General features: G+C 40.4%; 1 protein-coding gene across 1 annotated transcript; it reads left to right on the top strand.

Annotated features, from left to right (window-relative positions):
• The first annotated feature begins 299 nt into the window (after nucleotides 1-299).
• MED17 (mediator complex subunit 17) lies at nucleotides 300-11,734 on the top strand. Its single transcript, XM_009998439.1, has 11 exons — nucleotides 300-458; nucleotides 810-1,029; nucleotides 2,757-2,893; nucleotides 2,994-3,078; nucleotides 4,144-4,296; nucleotides 5,106-5,236; nucleotides 6,275-6,459; nucleotides 6,982-7,119; nucleotides 8,115-8,232; nucleotides 10,605-10,764; nucleotides 11,370-11,734. Exons 1-11 carry the CDS (start codon nucleotides 366-368, stop codon nucleotides 11,573-11,575), a joined length of 1,626 nt encoding a protein of 541 aa, XP_009996741.1. The 5' UTR covers nucleotides 300-365; the 3' UTR covers nucleotides 11,576-11,734.
• The last annotated feature ends 4,598 nt before the right edge of the window (nucleotides 11,735-16,332 follow it).

Raw genomic sequence — 16,332 nt, 5'->3', positions numbered from 1 at the left:
GGGTCCAGAGGCTGAGGGAGGCCTGCCAAGCGCTGGGTGCCCGGCCCGCGGCCCCGCGGGGTTGGCTGCCTTTCCTGCTGGGCTGTCACGGTTGGGCCTTAGATCGGGCCGAGATATTCCCGACCGAGTTCCAGCAAATGACACTGGTAGAATGGAGAAGGAATGATCCCAGTGTCGTTATCTTGTTATCTTGTCTTTCAGGCCATGATGATCTCCCTGTGCTTCAAGAACGAGCGTTGCACCACATCTTTTTACAAGCTTTTGTTTTCTCTACTTTTGTTTTCTTGTTAGGGTTGGTCAAGTTTCAGCCATCCCTCTGGCCTTGGGACTCAGTGAGGAACAACTTAAGAAGCGCCTTGACAGAGATGTGTGTTTTGTATGATGTTCTTAGTATTGTCAAGGATAAGAAGTTCATGACTCTAGACCCAGTTGTGCAGGATCCTCTCCCTCCAAAGCAGGTATGTGATACCTGGGTGTGGAGTTCTTGTGGCTTGATACTGAACGTTGTGTTTCACTGGAGTTTTTCAGCTATGATACGTGCAAGATTTAGTGCAGTATTCCTTGTGATTTGCTGGTACAGTGCTTAATGGGTCCAGGGAAGGCTGAGAATGGGAGGTGAGGCTGATTTCAAAGGCTTCTGCTGAAGCTGTAAGTCAAATTGCTACTCGTGGCTGTGTGATAGTATCATGAAAGCTACTCTGAACAAATTGTGGAACATTCAGCAAAACCAAATAATCATTCATTCTCAGTTCTGCTAATAATAATTTTAGAGAATTAAAGTACAATAAGTTTTTCTCTATTGCTACTAGAATCCTCAGTTCCTGCAGCTGATTTCCAAAAAGAAGTCATTAGCTGGAGCAGCTCAAATCCTGTTAAAAGGTGCAGAAAGATTATCCAAATCCGTTGCAGAAAACCAGGAAAACAAGCGTCAAAGGGACTTCAACTCTGAACTGTTGAGACTGAGACAACACTGGAAGCTGAGAAAAGTGGGAGACAAAATTCTCGGTGATCTGAGCTACAGAAGTGCAGGTAAACAGAAGGATCTTTTGTTTTTCTCAGTAATAGGCATTTAACAGGGGTTTTTTTTGTAACTGGAAATTCAATATTTTCATCAACGACCTGGATGAGGGAACAGAGTGTGCCCGCAGCAAGTTTGCTGCTGACACTAAACTGGGAGGAGTGACTGACACACCAGAAGGCTGTGCTGCCATTCAGAGACCTGGACAGGCTGGAGAGTTGGGCGGGCAGAAACTTGATGAAATTCAACAAGGGCAAGGGTAGAGTCTTGCACCTGGGGAAGAACAACCCCATGTACCAGTACAGGTTGGGGGCTGACCTGCTGGAGCGCAGTGTAGGCGAAAACGACCTGGGGGTCCTGGTAGACAGGAGGATGACCATGAGCTAGCAATGTGCCCTTGTGGCCAAGAAGGCCAATGGCATCCTGGGGTGCATTAGAAAGGGTGTAGTTAGGAGGTCAAGAGAGGTTCTCCTCCCCCTCTATTCTGCCTTGGTGAGGCCACGTCTGGACTATTGTGTCCAGTTCTGGGCCCCTCAGTTCCAGAAGGACAGGGCGCTGCTTGAAAGAGTCCAATGCAGAGCCACAAAGATGCTGAAGGGAATGGAACATTTCCCTTATGAGGAGAGCCTGAGGGAGCTGGGTCTCTTTACCTTGGAGAGGAGGAGACTGTGGGGTGACCTCATCAATGTTTACAAATATGTTAAAGGACAAGTGTCAGGAGGATGGAGCCAGGCTTTTTTCAGTGATGTCCAGTGATGGGACAAGGGGCAGTAGGTGCAAACTGGAACATAGGAGGTTTCATGTAAACATGAGGAAAAACTTTTTTACTGTGAGAGTGACAGAGCCCTGGGACAGGCTGCCCAGAGAGGCTGTGGAGTCTCCTTTGTTGGAGACATTCAAACCCCGACTGTACACGTTCCTGTGTAATGTGCTCTGGGTGATCCTGCTCTGGCAGAGGGGTTGGACTAGATGATCTTTCGAGGTCCCTTCCAACCCCCTAGGATTCTGTGAATTACAGAGTGAAGGAGTGAATAGAGAATCTCACCAAATTTAAGATGTAGATACATAGACAGTAGGAATCTGAACTACTTATGTTTGGATCTAGTTGTCATCGTTGTCAGGTTTAGAGTTATTAATCTTTTTTTCATGAAGAAGCTGTAGACGTAACTCAGGATATGTATATTTTTAGGTGATTTGTGTTAACTAGATGAACAGTGCTGGATTGAAAGGGATGCAACTAGGACAGATGTAGACATCTGCCTTTATCAATCCCACCTGACTGACTGGCTCTGTGGCTGGTTGTTACAGACTGAACACTGTCATAGTTTTAAAACTGTGAGCTGAACATCATCAGCATTCCTTTAAATCAGTAGGGGTGTTTCATCTACTTGCTTTCAAATTTTTGGCAGTTAATTTTTTGTCTTGTTTTAACCAAATACCTTTTTTCTTCTTCCCCGTTTTAAAATACTGTTGGTTGTGTCGCATAACTATTAAATACTATTTGCTAGCTTACTGTAAAATACTACACATCACACACAGGAGGACTGAGATGCTGATGTGATTAAATGAGCTTTCTAATTTACCTGGGTATTTTTAATGAATTAATTAAGAAATTTGAGTCAAGTGCAGCTATGGAGGTTTGGAGACTTAGAAATACATATTCCAAAATGGAGATACGAGCTTCATTGTTTGCTGAAGATACTTTATAGTATGTATGTCTTTGTAATTCCTTTCTTAGGTTCCCTTTTTCTTCATCATGGCACATTTGAGGTGATAAAGAACACTGACATTGACTTGGATAAAAAGATACCTGAAGATTACTGTCCTTTGGATGTTCAAATTCCAAGTGATTTAGAAGGATCAGCCTATATAAAGGTTTGCCAGAGAAATTTTATTAATAAAGCATAGATTTTGTTTTCTTATTTCCATGCTTGCAGCAAAGAACAATCATCAAATAATGTTCTCTTTTGCCTAGGTTTCTATTCAAAAACAAGCTCCAGACATTGGTGACCTTGGGACGGTCAATCTTTTTAAAAGACCCATGCCAAAATCAAAACCAGGTATAGCAAACTGTGTGCTGTTTTCTGAGCGCATTCTCAAGAAATGCGTTTGAGTCTGGTGTTTATTTGTAGATTCTAGCTTGAGAGTGGAGTGAACAAGAATATTCTCAGTTAAATTGAAATTTTCTATGCAGGTGCTGCTTGGGCTTTGGGAAGACAATACTTTCAAAGTGTCCTCCATCAGTTTTTCATGCATTTACTCAATTTCTGAAATAAAATTACTAGGATTTTATTTTAGGTATTGTGGAACACCTTCTGTTAATTATGAAGAGTTTGAAAAGCAAACCAAGGTACTGTGGCTCAGCTGGACTAAAAGTCTGTTCAGTCTTAACTTTGTCCAAAATGCCTGATCTGCTTCTGTAGCTCGTATGTTTTCTCAGACTCTGAAAGCTGAGCTTTAGTACCAACAGCTGCCTGGCAAGTGGGAGCTTGATTGGTTTGATGTGTGACAGGATGGGAAGGAGTACATCCTTGGAAATAAAAAGTCATCCTTAACTCTTTGGGTTTAAAAAGAACTGACAGGATTTTCTTTCACAGTGATCTGAAACACAGAAGCTTGTGCTGTCTTAAATATAGACAGGATGTTGTGTTAAATAGATGCTTCATATGGTATTCAGGATACACTATAGAGCTTGTGTACTTGATCAGAACTTTGGGCCTATAAATGCTGTGAAACCACGTACATGAATTTAACATCACTTGGTGGTTGGTTGTGGGGTGAATTCAATACAGCTAGAAGTATCACTGGAAGTAAATTGCAACTGACGAAGCAGAGGGTCGTAAGCACAATTGACAAAAGGCCTGAGAATGTAATAGGCAGTTCCAGAAAGGAGGTGCAGTTCACAATATAAATACATATAAAAGCAAAGTAAGATGTAGTAGTGTTACCTTAAAGTGCTTGCTTAACTGAAATAAAATTCTGAAAATACTTGATTTTAGTAGCAGGCACTGACTACTGTACCTTAGCAGTTACTCACAGCTACTGCACAGTACCTGGTATCCAAAGCTATCTTTGTAGCTTCTCTTTACTCTTTCCTTCTGCAAATGTTGATTTCTGTTTTTCAGGCTCCCCACACTGGCAGACAAAGTTAGAGACTGCACAGAATGTTCTCCTGTGTAAAGAAATTTTTGCCCAGCTGTCACGAGAAGCTGTTCAAATCAAATCACAAATTCCTCACATTGTTGTAAAAAATCAGATAATCTCCCAGCCTTTCCCAGGTAGGAAACTTTTTGAGACTTCTTAACCTACAGTTATTTAAACATGGACTGAAGGTGAGTAAAAAAATGAAAGTAATCTTGTTTTTCAAAGGTTTTGAAAAACTGATTTTCCTAGAATTTGAATCTTGGTTGCTAATTCTAGAAAAATTCAACTAAAGCACTTTAGTTTCTAATTTACTGATATTTTGTTGTGTGGATTTTGGATTCTTTTTCTTCATGATGACGTTTTTTGTCAGTAGCACTTAGAGCTGGCAGCTGTAATGCTATGTGTGTATTGCAGTTTGGAGTTGTGCATGAGTCATTGCTCCTGGACTGCATGCAGGTGAAATTTCAGACTTGAGGTAGTGGGTCTTTGGAAGAATGGAGGCTAATACCCTTTGGTGAGGATAATTAAACAGCATAAAGATGGCTCAGAGTTGGCTGATGAACCCTCTTGGTGATAGGAGTACACAATTGATTATATTGTGTGAACGGGGTGTTTCTGGATTGCTTAAAATGTATATGATGGTAAATCATTCCTTAGGAAGTAATGGAGTCCTGGGAACTTTTCCTTTTCTGTGGGATTGAGTCACAGAAGTTGATATGGAATGCACCTGGTGATTTATTAGTTGGCCTGTCAACAGTTCAGTTAGCAGCAGGTCTTACTTGCCTGTGGTGCTGTGCTCTCCAGCATTATGTTTTCTCGGAAACAGTGGATACTGCTGATGAATCTACTGACCATAAAACATGAAAAAGTAGTTCTCAGTAGCCTGCTTGAAAATTGTCAGTGTCCTTATGATTATTTTTTTTGTGTGACCTGCCTTGTACAGGTTTGCAGCTGTCCATTTCTCTGTGCCACTCTTCCAATGACAAAAAATCGCAAAAGTCCACTTCTGAAAAACAGAATCCAGAGGATCATCTCTATGTTCTGGAGCACAATTTGCATCAGCTTATCAGAGAGGTAATGCATTTATGGCCAAGTACTGAAGACCTGGGGCTTTTGTTCAGACAGGGACAGTGTGTGGCACTGTTGTAACAAGAAAGTGCCACTAGAGGTCAGTCACTTTCTATCCATGTGTGTAAGGCAACCAGCCGCTCAGTTTTGGCGCGGATGGGTGAGCCGGAAGTTCTTTACTAAGTAAAGAATGCTGGTAGTTCTTAATCTCAGGCCTGGCTGCTCACTTTGGAAAAGCTGTGCAAGGTTTTTCAGTACAGCACATAAGTCTTCCTTTTTCTTTGTATCTAATTAGTGCTTGTCAAGTACTTTAACTGAGCATCTGTTCAGACCCTACTCCCACAAAGAAAGAACAATTAATTCCCATAATAACTTTGCTTATTTTGAGTTCAATTCTCTGCTTCAGTGTTTTAGATTCTCGTGTAATCTAGAAGAAGAACATGGGGAAGGAGGTTGAGGTTGCATCTGTTCAGGAAAGGAGCACAATTTTACATGTCTAAGCAGCTGTGAAACCATGTCCCAGAGAGTGTCCATCCACTTGGAGCACAGCTCTGCCGGTCATGCAGTCAAGTGGAGTAGTACAGTGTTTTAAACACATGAAGCTTTGGCTCCATGCCCAGCTCTGTTGTGAATTTTCTTTCTTGGCTTCAGAAAGGTTGCTAAGTCTTTTAACTCAATATTTATCTCCAAAATGCTTTGTTTGTTTTTGTTTGACCATTCTGTTTTTCTCCAGAGATATATACACGGCAGAGTTATTAGCAGGAGCTGCTGCCATACTAACAAGTTTTTGTTAGCTAGCATCTTTCTTTAAAAATCACTTTCCGTAAGGTTTGAAAGACCTGCATAAACAGGGAAGGCAAAGTATGAGTGTAAAACTGACTTCAAAGTGCTGTCAAGTTTGTAAAATAAAAAAGATTCCCTTTTGGAAAGTATTTACACTTAAAAAACCTTATGTAAAGCAGCATATTGTAATAGTGTACATTCTGTTTCTTGCAGATAAATTACTCGGTTGCTTCCTTTTATAACACCTGTTGTTTGTTGCAGTGTCACAAGCAAACCTTGAGCTCAACAGTGATGCCACATCCAGCTAGTGCACCTTTTGGCCATAAGAGAATGAGACTTGCAGGACCTCAGGCTTTTGATAAAAATGATATCAGTTCTTTACAGTCGAATGAAGGACTTCTGGAAAAGATAATAAAGCAGGCAAAACATATCTTTTTGAGACGCAGGTAGGTCACAAGCTGTTCATTAGAGTTAAAATGTGGAATACAACCGATCTCTTCAGTGTTCTTAAAAGTAGCTACTTCTTCCTTCACCATTAAAATAGTCTTTATTTTTAAGTACTAAGAACCAGTAACATATAATGAAATATGAACAAACAGCACTCAGCTAGTAAAAAAAAGATTTGAGATCTGTGACACTTACAATGCAGGCTGCTGCTAATTGTCCCTACTTTTCTTGAACTGCATAAATCTTTAGTATTATTTGCTGTGCAGTTGCTGATGCTGAGTAACACCACTTCAGTACTGCTGCAGAATTCATGTGACATGTACAGAGTAAACCAGTATGCTTCATCAGCACCAGAATAGAACTTCAATCCGCATGTTTTGGTTAAATTTGCCTTTTATTTTTTCTTTGGTGTCCAAAAAAAACCCGCAAAACCAAACTAATAACCTACTAATTACCTTTAAACAAGGTAACAGCACCAATTGTCTAGAATATTGTGTGTGGAATATCTGTTTACATTCTAGAACTGCTCGAACCATTGACAGTCTGGCTAGTCGTATTGAGGATCCTCAGATTCAGGCCCACTGGTCTAATATAAATGATGTTTATGAATCCAGTGTTAAAGTTCTAATAACTTCTCAAGGATACGAACAGATATGCAAGTAAGTAGGAAAAAACATTTATCTTTCTAGCTGTAGAAGCATGCAACAATTGCAGAAAGGTTTAAAGCTGTGTTTTACAGGTTTAGATTCTCCTGAGACAGACAAGTAAGACCCTGTTATTTGTGTGTGTTTGTTTTTCTGAGTTGTAGGAGGAACAGCCGCCCTAAGAAAATTCTTTATGCACTTTACACTTCAATGAAGAAACTTAGAGTAGTAGTTAACTAGTAGTTTCCTTTAGAGGGAACTGAAGGTGAAAGTGACCTTTTAAAAGGGGATTTAGTCTGGACAGAGATACAGTATATTCAACTATCTTTGTATGTGCTGGATTCCAAACTCCTAGTCTGGTCACAGAGAGCTAGTCAGTCTTGGCTTGGCTGTGTAAGCACTGAAATGTGGAACTCTTGTATTTCATGCTCCTAGTTATGCCCACTGTCATTGAAAGGAGATGTCGTGTTCCATAAATAAATGTCTGCATGCTGACCAGCAGTGAATTAACTAATGCTTTCATTGTGGATGAAATAGGGTTTTTTTCTATTTTGAGCAGTCCTCTCTGGCTGTGTCCACAGTGTGGAGCAGACTGTGGTCATTGATGCAGTTTACAGTCTCAGCTCCAGAGGACACATACTCCCCAAGTCTTGGCTGTAGGACGTAACAAGCCCTCAGTACACATCATTTTCCTCTGCTCCTCTGGAAGGAAACTTGGACACAAGGGCAGGGAGGGAGCTGTGAGGCACCTCAGGAGGTTCCTCGACCTGAACAAGCAGTGGACCAGGTGTGGGAACGTGCCACAGAGTAGGTCCCTTGTAGTATAGTGGGAGTTGTTGTGGTGAGTGACAAAACTGAAATGTTTGGAGTTGCTGTTGTATTCCTTAGGCTCTGCACCATCCTCATCCTAAGAGTTTTATCAATGAGTGGGAGGGAATCTGTGTGCATAGTTTACTGTTTTCTTCAGCATTGTAACACATTTTGAATAAATATGCATCTTGTTTTCAAAGATCCATTCAACTACAGCTGAACATCGGAGTTGAACAGATCAGAGTTGTGCATAGAGATGGAAGAGTTATCACGTTGTCTCATCAAGAGCAAGAACTTCAGGATTTCCTTTTATCTCAGGTAGACATGTACATTATTCTTCCCTTTCTTGTAGTGTTTGGGAAACAGAAGTTAGAATCTCACCTCTCTCCCTGGGAAGGTGATGGAATGACTCATTCTGGATGTCATCTCTAAACACATTGAAGAACAGGAAGTTGTTGGGAGTGGTCAACATGGATTTACCAAGGGTAAATCATGCTTTACCAATCTGCCAGCCTTTTATGATGACATAACTGGTTGGCTGGATGAGGGGAGAGCAGGAGCTATCACCTGCCTTTTGACACTGTCTCCCATAACATCCTTATTAGGAAACTGAGGGACTGTGGGCTAGATGAGTGGACAGTGAGGTAGATTGAGAGCCGGTTGTGTGACAGAACTCAGAGGGTTGCCATTAATGGAGCAGGGTTGAGTTGGAGGCCTGTAACTAGTGGTGTTCCCAGGGGTCAGTACTCAGTCCAGTCTTGTTCAGTATTCATCAATGACCTAGATGTGGGGCCAGTGTATCCTTGGCAGGTTCACTGATGATGCCTACTGGGAGGGGTGGCTGACACTCCAGAGGGCTGTGCTGCCATGCAGTGTGACCTGGACAAGCTGGAGAGCTGGGCAGAGAGAAGCCTAATGAGGTTCAAGAAGGGGAAGAGTAGGGTCCTGCACCTGGGGAGGAAGAACCCCATGCACCAGTATAGGCTAGTGTGGACCTGTCAGAAAGCAGTTCTGAGAAGGATCTGGGAGTCCTGGTAGATAGTGAATTTTCCATAAGCCAGGAGAGAGTCCAGTGGAGGGCAACAAAGATGACTGGGGGATTGGAGTATCTCCCTTATGAGGAAAGGCTGAGAGAGCTGGGACTCTAGCCTGGAGAAGAGAAGGCTGAGGGGAGACCTTATTAATGTCTACAAGTATCTAAAGGGTGGGTGCAAGGAGGGTGGAGCCAGACCCTTTTTAGTAGTTCCCAGTGACAGGATTAGGGGCAATGGGCACAACCTGGGACATGGGAAGTTCCATTTAAATGTGAGAAAGAACTTCTTTACAGTGAGGGTGACAGAGCCCTGGGACAGGCTGCCCAGGGAGGTTGTGGAGTCCCCTTCTCTGGAGATACTCAAGACCCACCTGGATGCAGTCCTGAGTAATGTGCTCTAGGTGATCCTGCTTTAATGGGGGAGTTGGACTAGATGGTCTATAGAGGTTCCTTCCAACTCTGACAATTCCATGATTCTGTGATCTTACCTTTAGCTAGGTAGAAAATGTTAGAAAACTTCAAGTTAATATAGGAAAAGTGGGAAGGTGGATGACTGATTTTTTCAGTATGCTTGTATAGTGACTTTAGAAAGTGTTACTAAAATATAATAATAATTTTTTCCTTCCAGTTTAAAATACTTTATGCTACTCATTATGCTACTCATTATGGGAGCACTAAGATCTTTGCTTACTTCAGAACAAGTCAGTGAGAGTCACAGCAAACAATAGGGTATTTAATGTATTCCAGCTGTAACCAAGTCCTATCTAGAGCAGAGATCTTAATGAGCTCACAATTACTGTCATTTCAACAGTGCCTTGTTAATGGTCACTTTGCATCAGCCATTACTAAATCAGGTGATACTTGAATGAACAGGTGTTTTCTTAATTGCCTAAAGCAAGCTGCTGGTTTTATTCAGAATGACAGTCTCCCTGCTATGCATCATAAATAGTCAAAGTACAGGGCTTTAATAACAGTGGTTGGCTTGTTGCAGTTATATGAAACTCCACAACAAAAACCAGATTCTGCTGAGGGTATCTTTCTGGTCAAGTGTTTTCAGACTTGTTCCCAGCAGTGCTAGATTCTTCCTTGTTACAAGTGTTAAGCCTTGATACAGCAAAACATGAGCATTTAAACTTTTAAGATGTTAAAGCTCTATAGGTACATCTGAGAACCTAACCCTTTTTTTTTTTTTTTCAGAGTTTGCCATGATAATACATTCATATATTTTATATATTTTACAGCAGAGATCTTATTTCCATTTTAAAAAAAAAGGATTATTTAAGAATCTTGTTTGTATCTCTTATATTAGCTCTTGAGACCTAAATAAGGGCTTTTTAAAACTAAAAGCAATATTTAAATAAAATGCATAAGCCCATAAACTGATGAAAAATAATCTAATTGCAGTTAAAATAATCTAACAGTGGTCTCTGTCTGCAAAGAAACTAGTCCAAATTCAAATAACACAATCCTGTAATAGCACTTGTATAGCATGTATGTTAAAAAAATTTCCTCTGGAACTAGAGAACTTACAAGGCAAAGTCACTTTAACAAACAAGTACTGAACAGGAGAAGAAAGAAATCTTGGTAAAACCAGTATGTAGTTTTTTCCCTGGTGTGCAAATATCAAACAGCAGACTAACCTTTTGTTATCTCTCAGATGTCACAGCACCAAGTCCATGCAGTGCAGCAGCTTGCAAAAGTTATGGGATGGCATGTGCTGAGTTTCAGTAACCACGTGGGTCTGGGGCCGGTGGAGAGTATTGGCAACGCATCAGCAATAACTGTAGCATCACCCAATGGAGACTATGCTATTTCAGGTAATGTTTTCTGTTGCAAATGTATGGAAAATCTTAAAATTCTTAAACAAATTCTACAGGCTTTGTATGTCTTTTTCTGAGATAGTCTCTAGACTTTTGTAGAACAATGCCAACTTAACAAAGAGAGATTTGTTCTCAAATATTTTGCTGTATGGAACTGACACCTAAATACACAGCTATCCTGAGTGACTTCATTCCTGTCCATTTGAGAGAAATCTGGTAGAAACAGTATCTTTTTGATCACATTTTTCAACAGAATGGTGGGGAATACAACCAAGGTAAGAAGTGGGCAATTGCTGTTCCTGGCATCATTAGGGAAAAAGAAATGCATTTATAAGGTGCACGTGTGGGGTTTTTTGTCAAATGTTTCTCTGGTTTGCTCTAATCAAGAACATAAGAGTCCTAAGCAACAGAATCATAAAAAAGTGGGAGATAGAGAAAATTCAAAGAGAAAAACTTTTTTTTTTTTTTTTAAGCAAGATAATTTCCCATGTTTGTTTTCAGGATGTTTGGAATAGTACAGGAGTAATATATATGGGGAAGGGTATTTAATATGAGAACTTCTATAGTGTAAAAATGCTCATAAACTTCTCTGTTCATCACAGTACGTAATGGTCCAGAAAGTGGCAGCAAAGTGATGGTCCAGTTTCCACGGAGCCAGTGCAAGGATCTCCCCAAGGGTGATGTGCTGCAGGACAACAAGTGGAATCACCTCCGGGGGCCATTCAAGGAGGTGCAGTGGAATAAAATGGAGGGGCGTAACTTTGTGTACAAAATGGAGCTCCTCATGGCTGCCCTCACCCCCTGCTGAGACCCCATCAGCCTCTCCCTGGGTGCTGGAGCCATCACCATGCTGCGAACAATCACTGACCTGTGCAGCAAAGGGGAAGGGAACCCATGGGGCAATACAAGAAAGCAAACCCAAATCTGTTTCCTGTACAGATCCATACATTGTAGTGTTTGTAATAAAACTTTTTTTTCAACAACATATAAAATACAACTTTTTGAAGAAGTTCCTTTCAGCTGTGTCTTTGCAGATTGCTCTGTCTAGAGTAATATAGCTGAGTAATTAATGTATTTTTCTTTTACAAAATGGAATTCAGTGGGCTTTTGCTACACAAAAGGTGTGTGCTCAGTCGTTCCCTTTCCTGTCGTGCCCTTACTTGTTCTTAGTAGATCTTTGCAAGTATTTGTGAAAAATAAAAGTTGCAAGAATTAAACTGTTCTATTAATAAGCCTTTCGCTGGCTCACACCACAGGGAACAGCTATTCCTTGTGGAAGGTAATGGGTTGGTTTGAGAAGTGGGACAACAGAGGAGAAGCAGAGCTCCCTTGTCAGAATTAAGGCTTAACAAAGCTTAAGAATCAAGAAACAGTCTTCACTGCCTGACATTCTTGAGTTTGTACATTGAAGTGTCTTCTGGGTGACACATTTCTTTTTGAGACACATTTGCTTAGCGATTTGTTTAAGTTGAGAGTGTTGGAAGTCGCAGCTTGTGGCAAATGTCTCTGTGATTACTACAGATGAGCCTGTGTGGTGTTGGTTACTTTGCTTGTGTTTCCCTGCTTTTTGCAAGCTTGTGGAGGAAAGGGTCTTACTCTGCTTACAGAATTCTGACCATTTATGGATGACTTCTGTAAATATCTAGGTAGAAGCAAGTAACTTATGCAGTAGACCTTGAATCTCCACCTGTGATGGGTTTTGTTGGTTTTTTTAATTTTTTTTCCCTGCACTGTCACTGATTATCATCCACAGAAACAATAATATCCTCCTGAAGATCAGCTCTTGAATTCATTGAAAATAAAAAAGTAATGTTTTGACTTTTTTTGTTATAATTGTAGCCTTCTTTAAGCTTCTAATAAGGTGTTGCACAAAGCTTTTGCTTTTGTGATGAATTGCTAAAGGTCTTTTTGAAACCTGTCTATATGAACTGGCTCAGACGTATGTCCATATTGTGTGTATATATATAAATATATATGAGAACTTCTTGCACATAGATCATGTTTGAATTGAACATCATAGTTGTCTGATGACAGTTGTTATTTTGCTGTATTCTTGAGCAATAAAGAGTAGTTGTAGGAAATATGTATTAAGCAACTGCCCTGGCAAGCTGCTGCTCAGTGTGTATGCAAAGCAGCTACGTTGGTGTTTGCCAGCGTAGAACATCTTAATTCAGTTCCTTGTTCTTCTCTGCACTGAATTATGAGAGAAGGGTTCCTTTCAGGTTCTGATGAGTTACCCAAGCCAGCTTATGAACGTGAAAATACACTAGTTGAAAACAGTCTCTGGATCTTGAAAGGTGGGTACATCTTATGCAGCACCTGTGATGCCAGGTCCCACGCTGAATAATTGCAGGCAGAAGGATTTTGATCCGTGGTGCACAGTTCAGCCAACAGCCTGATGAATCTGCTTGTGCATCTGAGTATATAAGATTATATATTGTCACTCCTGGCAACATAAGAAATCGTCTCTTAATAATTAGAAGATGAACATACGAAACTTCAGTGTGTTTTTACACATCACTGTTCCTGACCTGTATTGATAGGTCTATATGTGGTGATAACCTTTTTATCAAATTAATTGGATAAAAAAAATTTATTACCAAGTAACAGGATCACTGTGGAGCTATTAGGGTCTCATAGTTACATTTATCCCCTTCTGGAAAGATACAGTGGATGCAAGAGGACTTGTGTTACAGAAGTGCAAACACTACACATCAGCAGTGAAGACATATGTCAAGACTTAAAGGCCTAGCTAAATATATATACACACATATACATAATTATTAGGGACCGGGAGAGATTTCTAATTTTAATGGAAAACATACTGCTTAGGCTTCTAACAGAGGAACAGTCTTGAAATTCTTGGCAGTGCATCTTTGAACATGAACTGAAGAGATTAGCGGATGATTAAGACCTTTACAATTGATTGCCAAAGCACTCTTGCTAACTTGGACATCTCTTTAATTAGTTTCATTGCAAAATGCCTTAATCCCTTTGATCACTTGGAATGCTCTAAATATTAAATTTTCTGCTGTTCTGCATGGAGTTTACAACTGGGCTAAGAATAGCTATTAATTTTTAAAATCCCAGTTCAGCAGCTTGCTGCAAGACTTGAGATATTTCAGGCAGCTCCAGCATAGCAAGAAACTGCTACAGGCAGCTTAGCCTTAAATTCTGTGTATCAAATATTACCTTAATGCATTTTGATAATTGGTTTCAGAAAATGAATATTTTCTAAGTGACCCTAGCTATGTATGTAAGCATGTTGCATTCTGGGTAAAATGTGTGGGTGACGAATTGTCTATATGGAAGCAGTACATAGACTAACTACTGTGTGTCCTCACTGAGGATTATTTGAATCCCTGTTGCTCATCTAAGATAATACTGCCTAAAAGCAAGGTTGGCACCTGTGTCAGTAGCCAAGGATGGGTGCCTAAAGTGGCTGTATCTTTTGCCAGGCTGGGAGAGGTAGAGCAACTGAGCCAGCTGGAAACTTTTAACTGCTGCTACAGTGCATCTTAAATTGACAGCTTTTAAATGGCCATTTCCTAGTTTCATCCCGGCTTGCAACTATTGTAGTTTAAAGGTGCAAGTGACCTCTACAATTACAGCAACGCGTTCAAATGGTCATTCACATCTGTATGCATTTCCTGACTTTTCCTTTGACAGTAATGACAGCATTCAGGTCAATGTTAGCAGAGAATAATGGTGTTACTGCAAGCTGTGCTTTTAGTCCTTTCTACATAAGTCTGGCAGAGCACCTGCTGTATATTCAGCTCAGCCTAATGTGTAACTTCATGTTCAAGTTCTAAATTTAGGGAGTAAAATAATCTGGAACAGATAAACAGAAAAAAAATATAAACAATATCTTCTGTATGCTATAAGGATACTTTACAAAAATACTTCATCTTGGTGAGTAATACAGATGCTCTTACAACTTCTTTGTTATCAGACCTTACTTCACTCGAAGATACAGAAGACTGTTAATATAAAGTGAAGAATTATAACCAACTTACTTTGCCAAACTGTGATGTAGCTGGGATTTTTTTTTTTTTAATGTCTCACCTGTTTTCAGCTTCTTCCAGATGCAGGAAGGAGCAGTGAGCTGAATCTGGTAGCCAAATTTATGAGTGAATGTGAGGTCCTTTGCACTGCAAATGGCCAGTTCAAGCAGGGGGTGATTTTTAAAGTTCTATGTACAAGGTGTTTTCAGGAAAGCCTTCTTGCATTGCTGTGCACTTGGACAGAAATTCCTTGTTTTTCTGTATCTAACCCATCATGCCTCTGCACCTGAGCATCCTAGTCCCTGACCAGAGGGGAAGCTGTCAGCCTGGCCAGTAAAAGCCTTATGCAAACAAGTGAGCTGATGTGTGAGAGGCAATAGCAGCAGTTCAGCTCAAGAAGACACGTGGCAATCTGCAGACACAGACTAAGTCCATGGTCTCTTACATGTTCAAAGTTTATTTCACACTGCAAAATTCTTCTCATTACAAAAGCAAAACAGGGTAGTTGGAGCCTGGTCAGTTTAGTGTTTTCTCACTCACAAAAGCAAATGTTATTCAACTCAACAGATCTGCAAGTGGAAAATGTGTGATATGGAGATTCAAGAACACACTAGTTGGATCACTTCATGTTTTCTTACAACATAGGCAAGCAAATGTGGCTTCTCAATAAAAGCAATCTCAGAACTGCATTTGTAAATACCAAATTTCGAAGTGCTGCTGTTTTAATTTCTTTTTTTTTTTTGTCAGGTAGTTTATTAATCAGTAGGCTAAGCTTGCAAAGGACTTGACATCTTTCACAATGAAACTGTTCAGTATTTTTCCACCCTGCTAGTGTGATGTTCTCAGTCTTTTATCTGACCCCTCTAATCATGGTCCTCTTCAGTGTCTGTGTGTAGTTCCTTGTTTAACAACCTCTCCTAGTAATGTCATAAAATGTGTGTTAATATTCTGGGGTGGTGTAAACAATTGGAAATGTAAGTGGGGGAACTTTGACCAGCTTGGCGTTGTTTCAAAGTCAGTTTTGCCTCATGAAGAATTACAGCTCTTCAGAGCTTCAGGAAATTCCTTACACCCGTAAGTAGCAGCATAGGCACAATAAACAGGATTCAATGCTTGCAATCGATTTTTCAATGTAATACTGTAATTAGACATTAATGTTGAAGGATGCCAGTGGGTGCTCTGTCTGTAATAGGAGACTTGCTGTAGCCAAAATACTGGTGTCTTTCAAGACCATGATAATTTCCTTTATGGGTTGATCTTAGAGGCTTGGTTGGTTTGTTGTTTTAAGTGTGGTAGAGACTGTAGATTTTATTAAATAGTCAAAGAAGTGTGTTTATGCTCAGCATGAAAGCATGCTCTTTTTTTACTTTGACCTTTGCTAGCAGAGCCAAAGTCTTAACAGGTCAAAGCAGCTCCACCAGACACTGCTGCTTTCATGTCTAATTAGCTTTGCAACTCATGATGTTTCCACAGTAGTCACAAACATTTTACCTTCTCACTTGCCTCGCCAATACTTTCTCCTGAGGTAGAATTGTTATTTTTGGTATGAGACAGTCCTTGG

The sequence above is a fragment of the Chaetura pelagica genome, unplaced genomic scaffold (genome assembly GCF_000747805.2).
Source record: "Chaetura pelagica isolate M959 unplaced genomic scaffold, ChaPel_1.0 scaffold100, whole genome shotgun sequence".
Lineage (NCBI taxonomy): Eukaryota > Metazoa > Chordata > Aves > Apodiformes > Apodidae > Chaetura > Chaetura pelagica.
The sequence above is the reverse complement of the archived record's forward strand: the minus strand, read 5'-3'. Positions and strand labels throughout refer to the sequence as shown.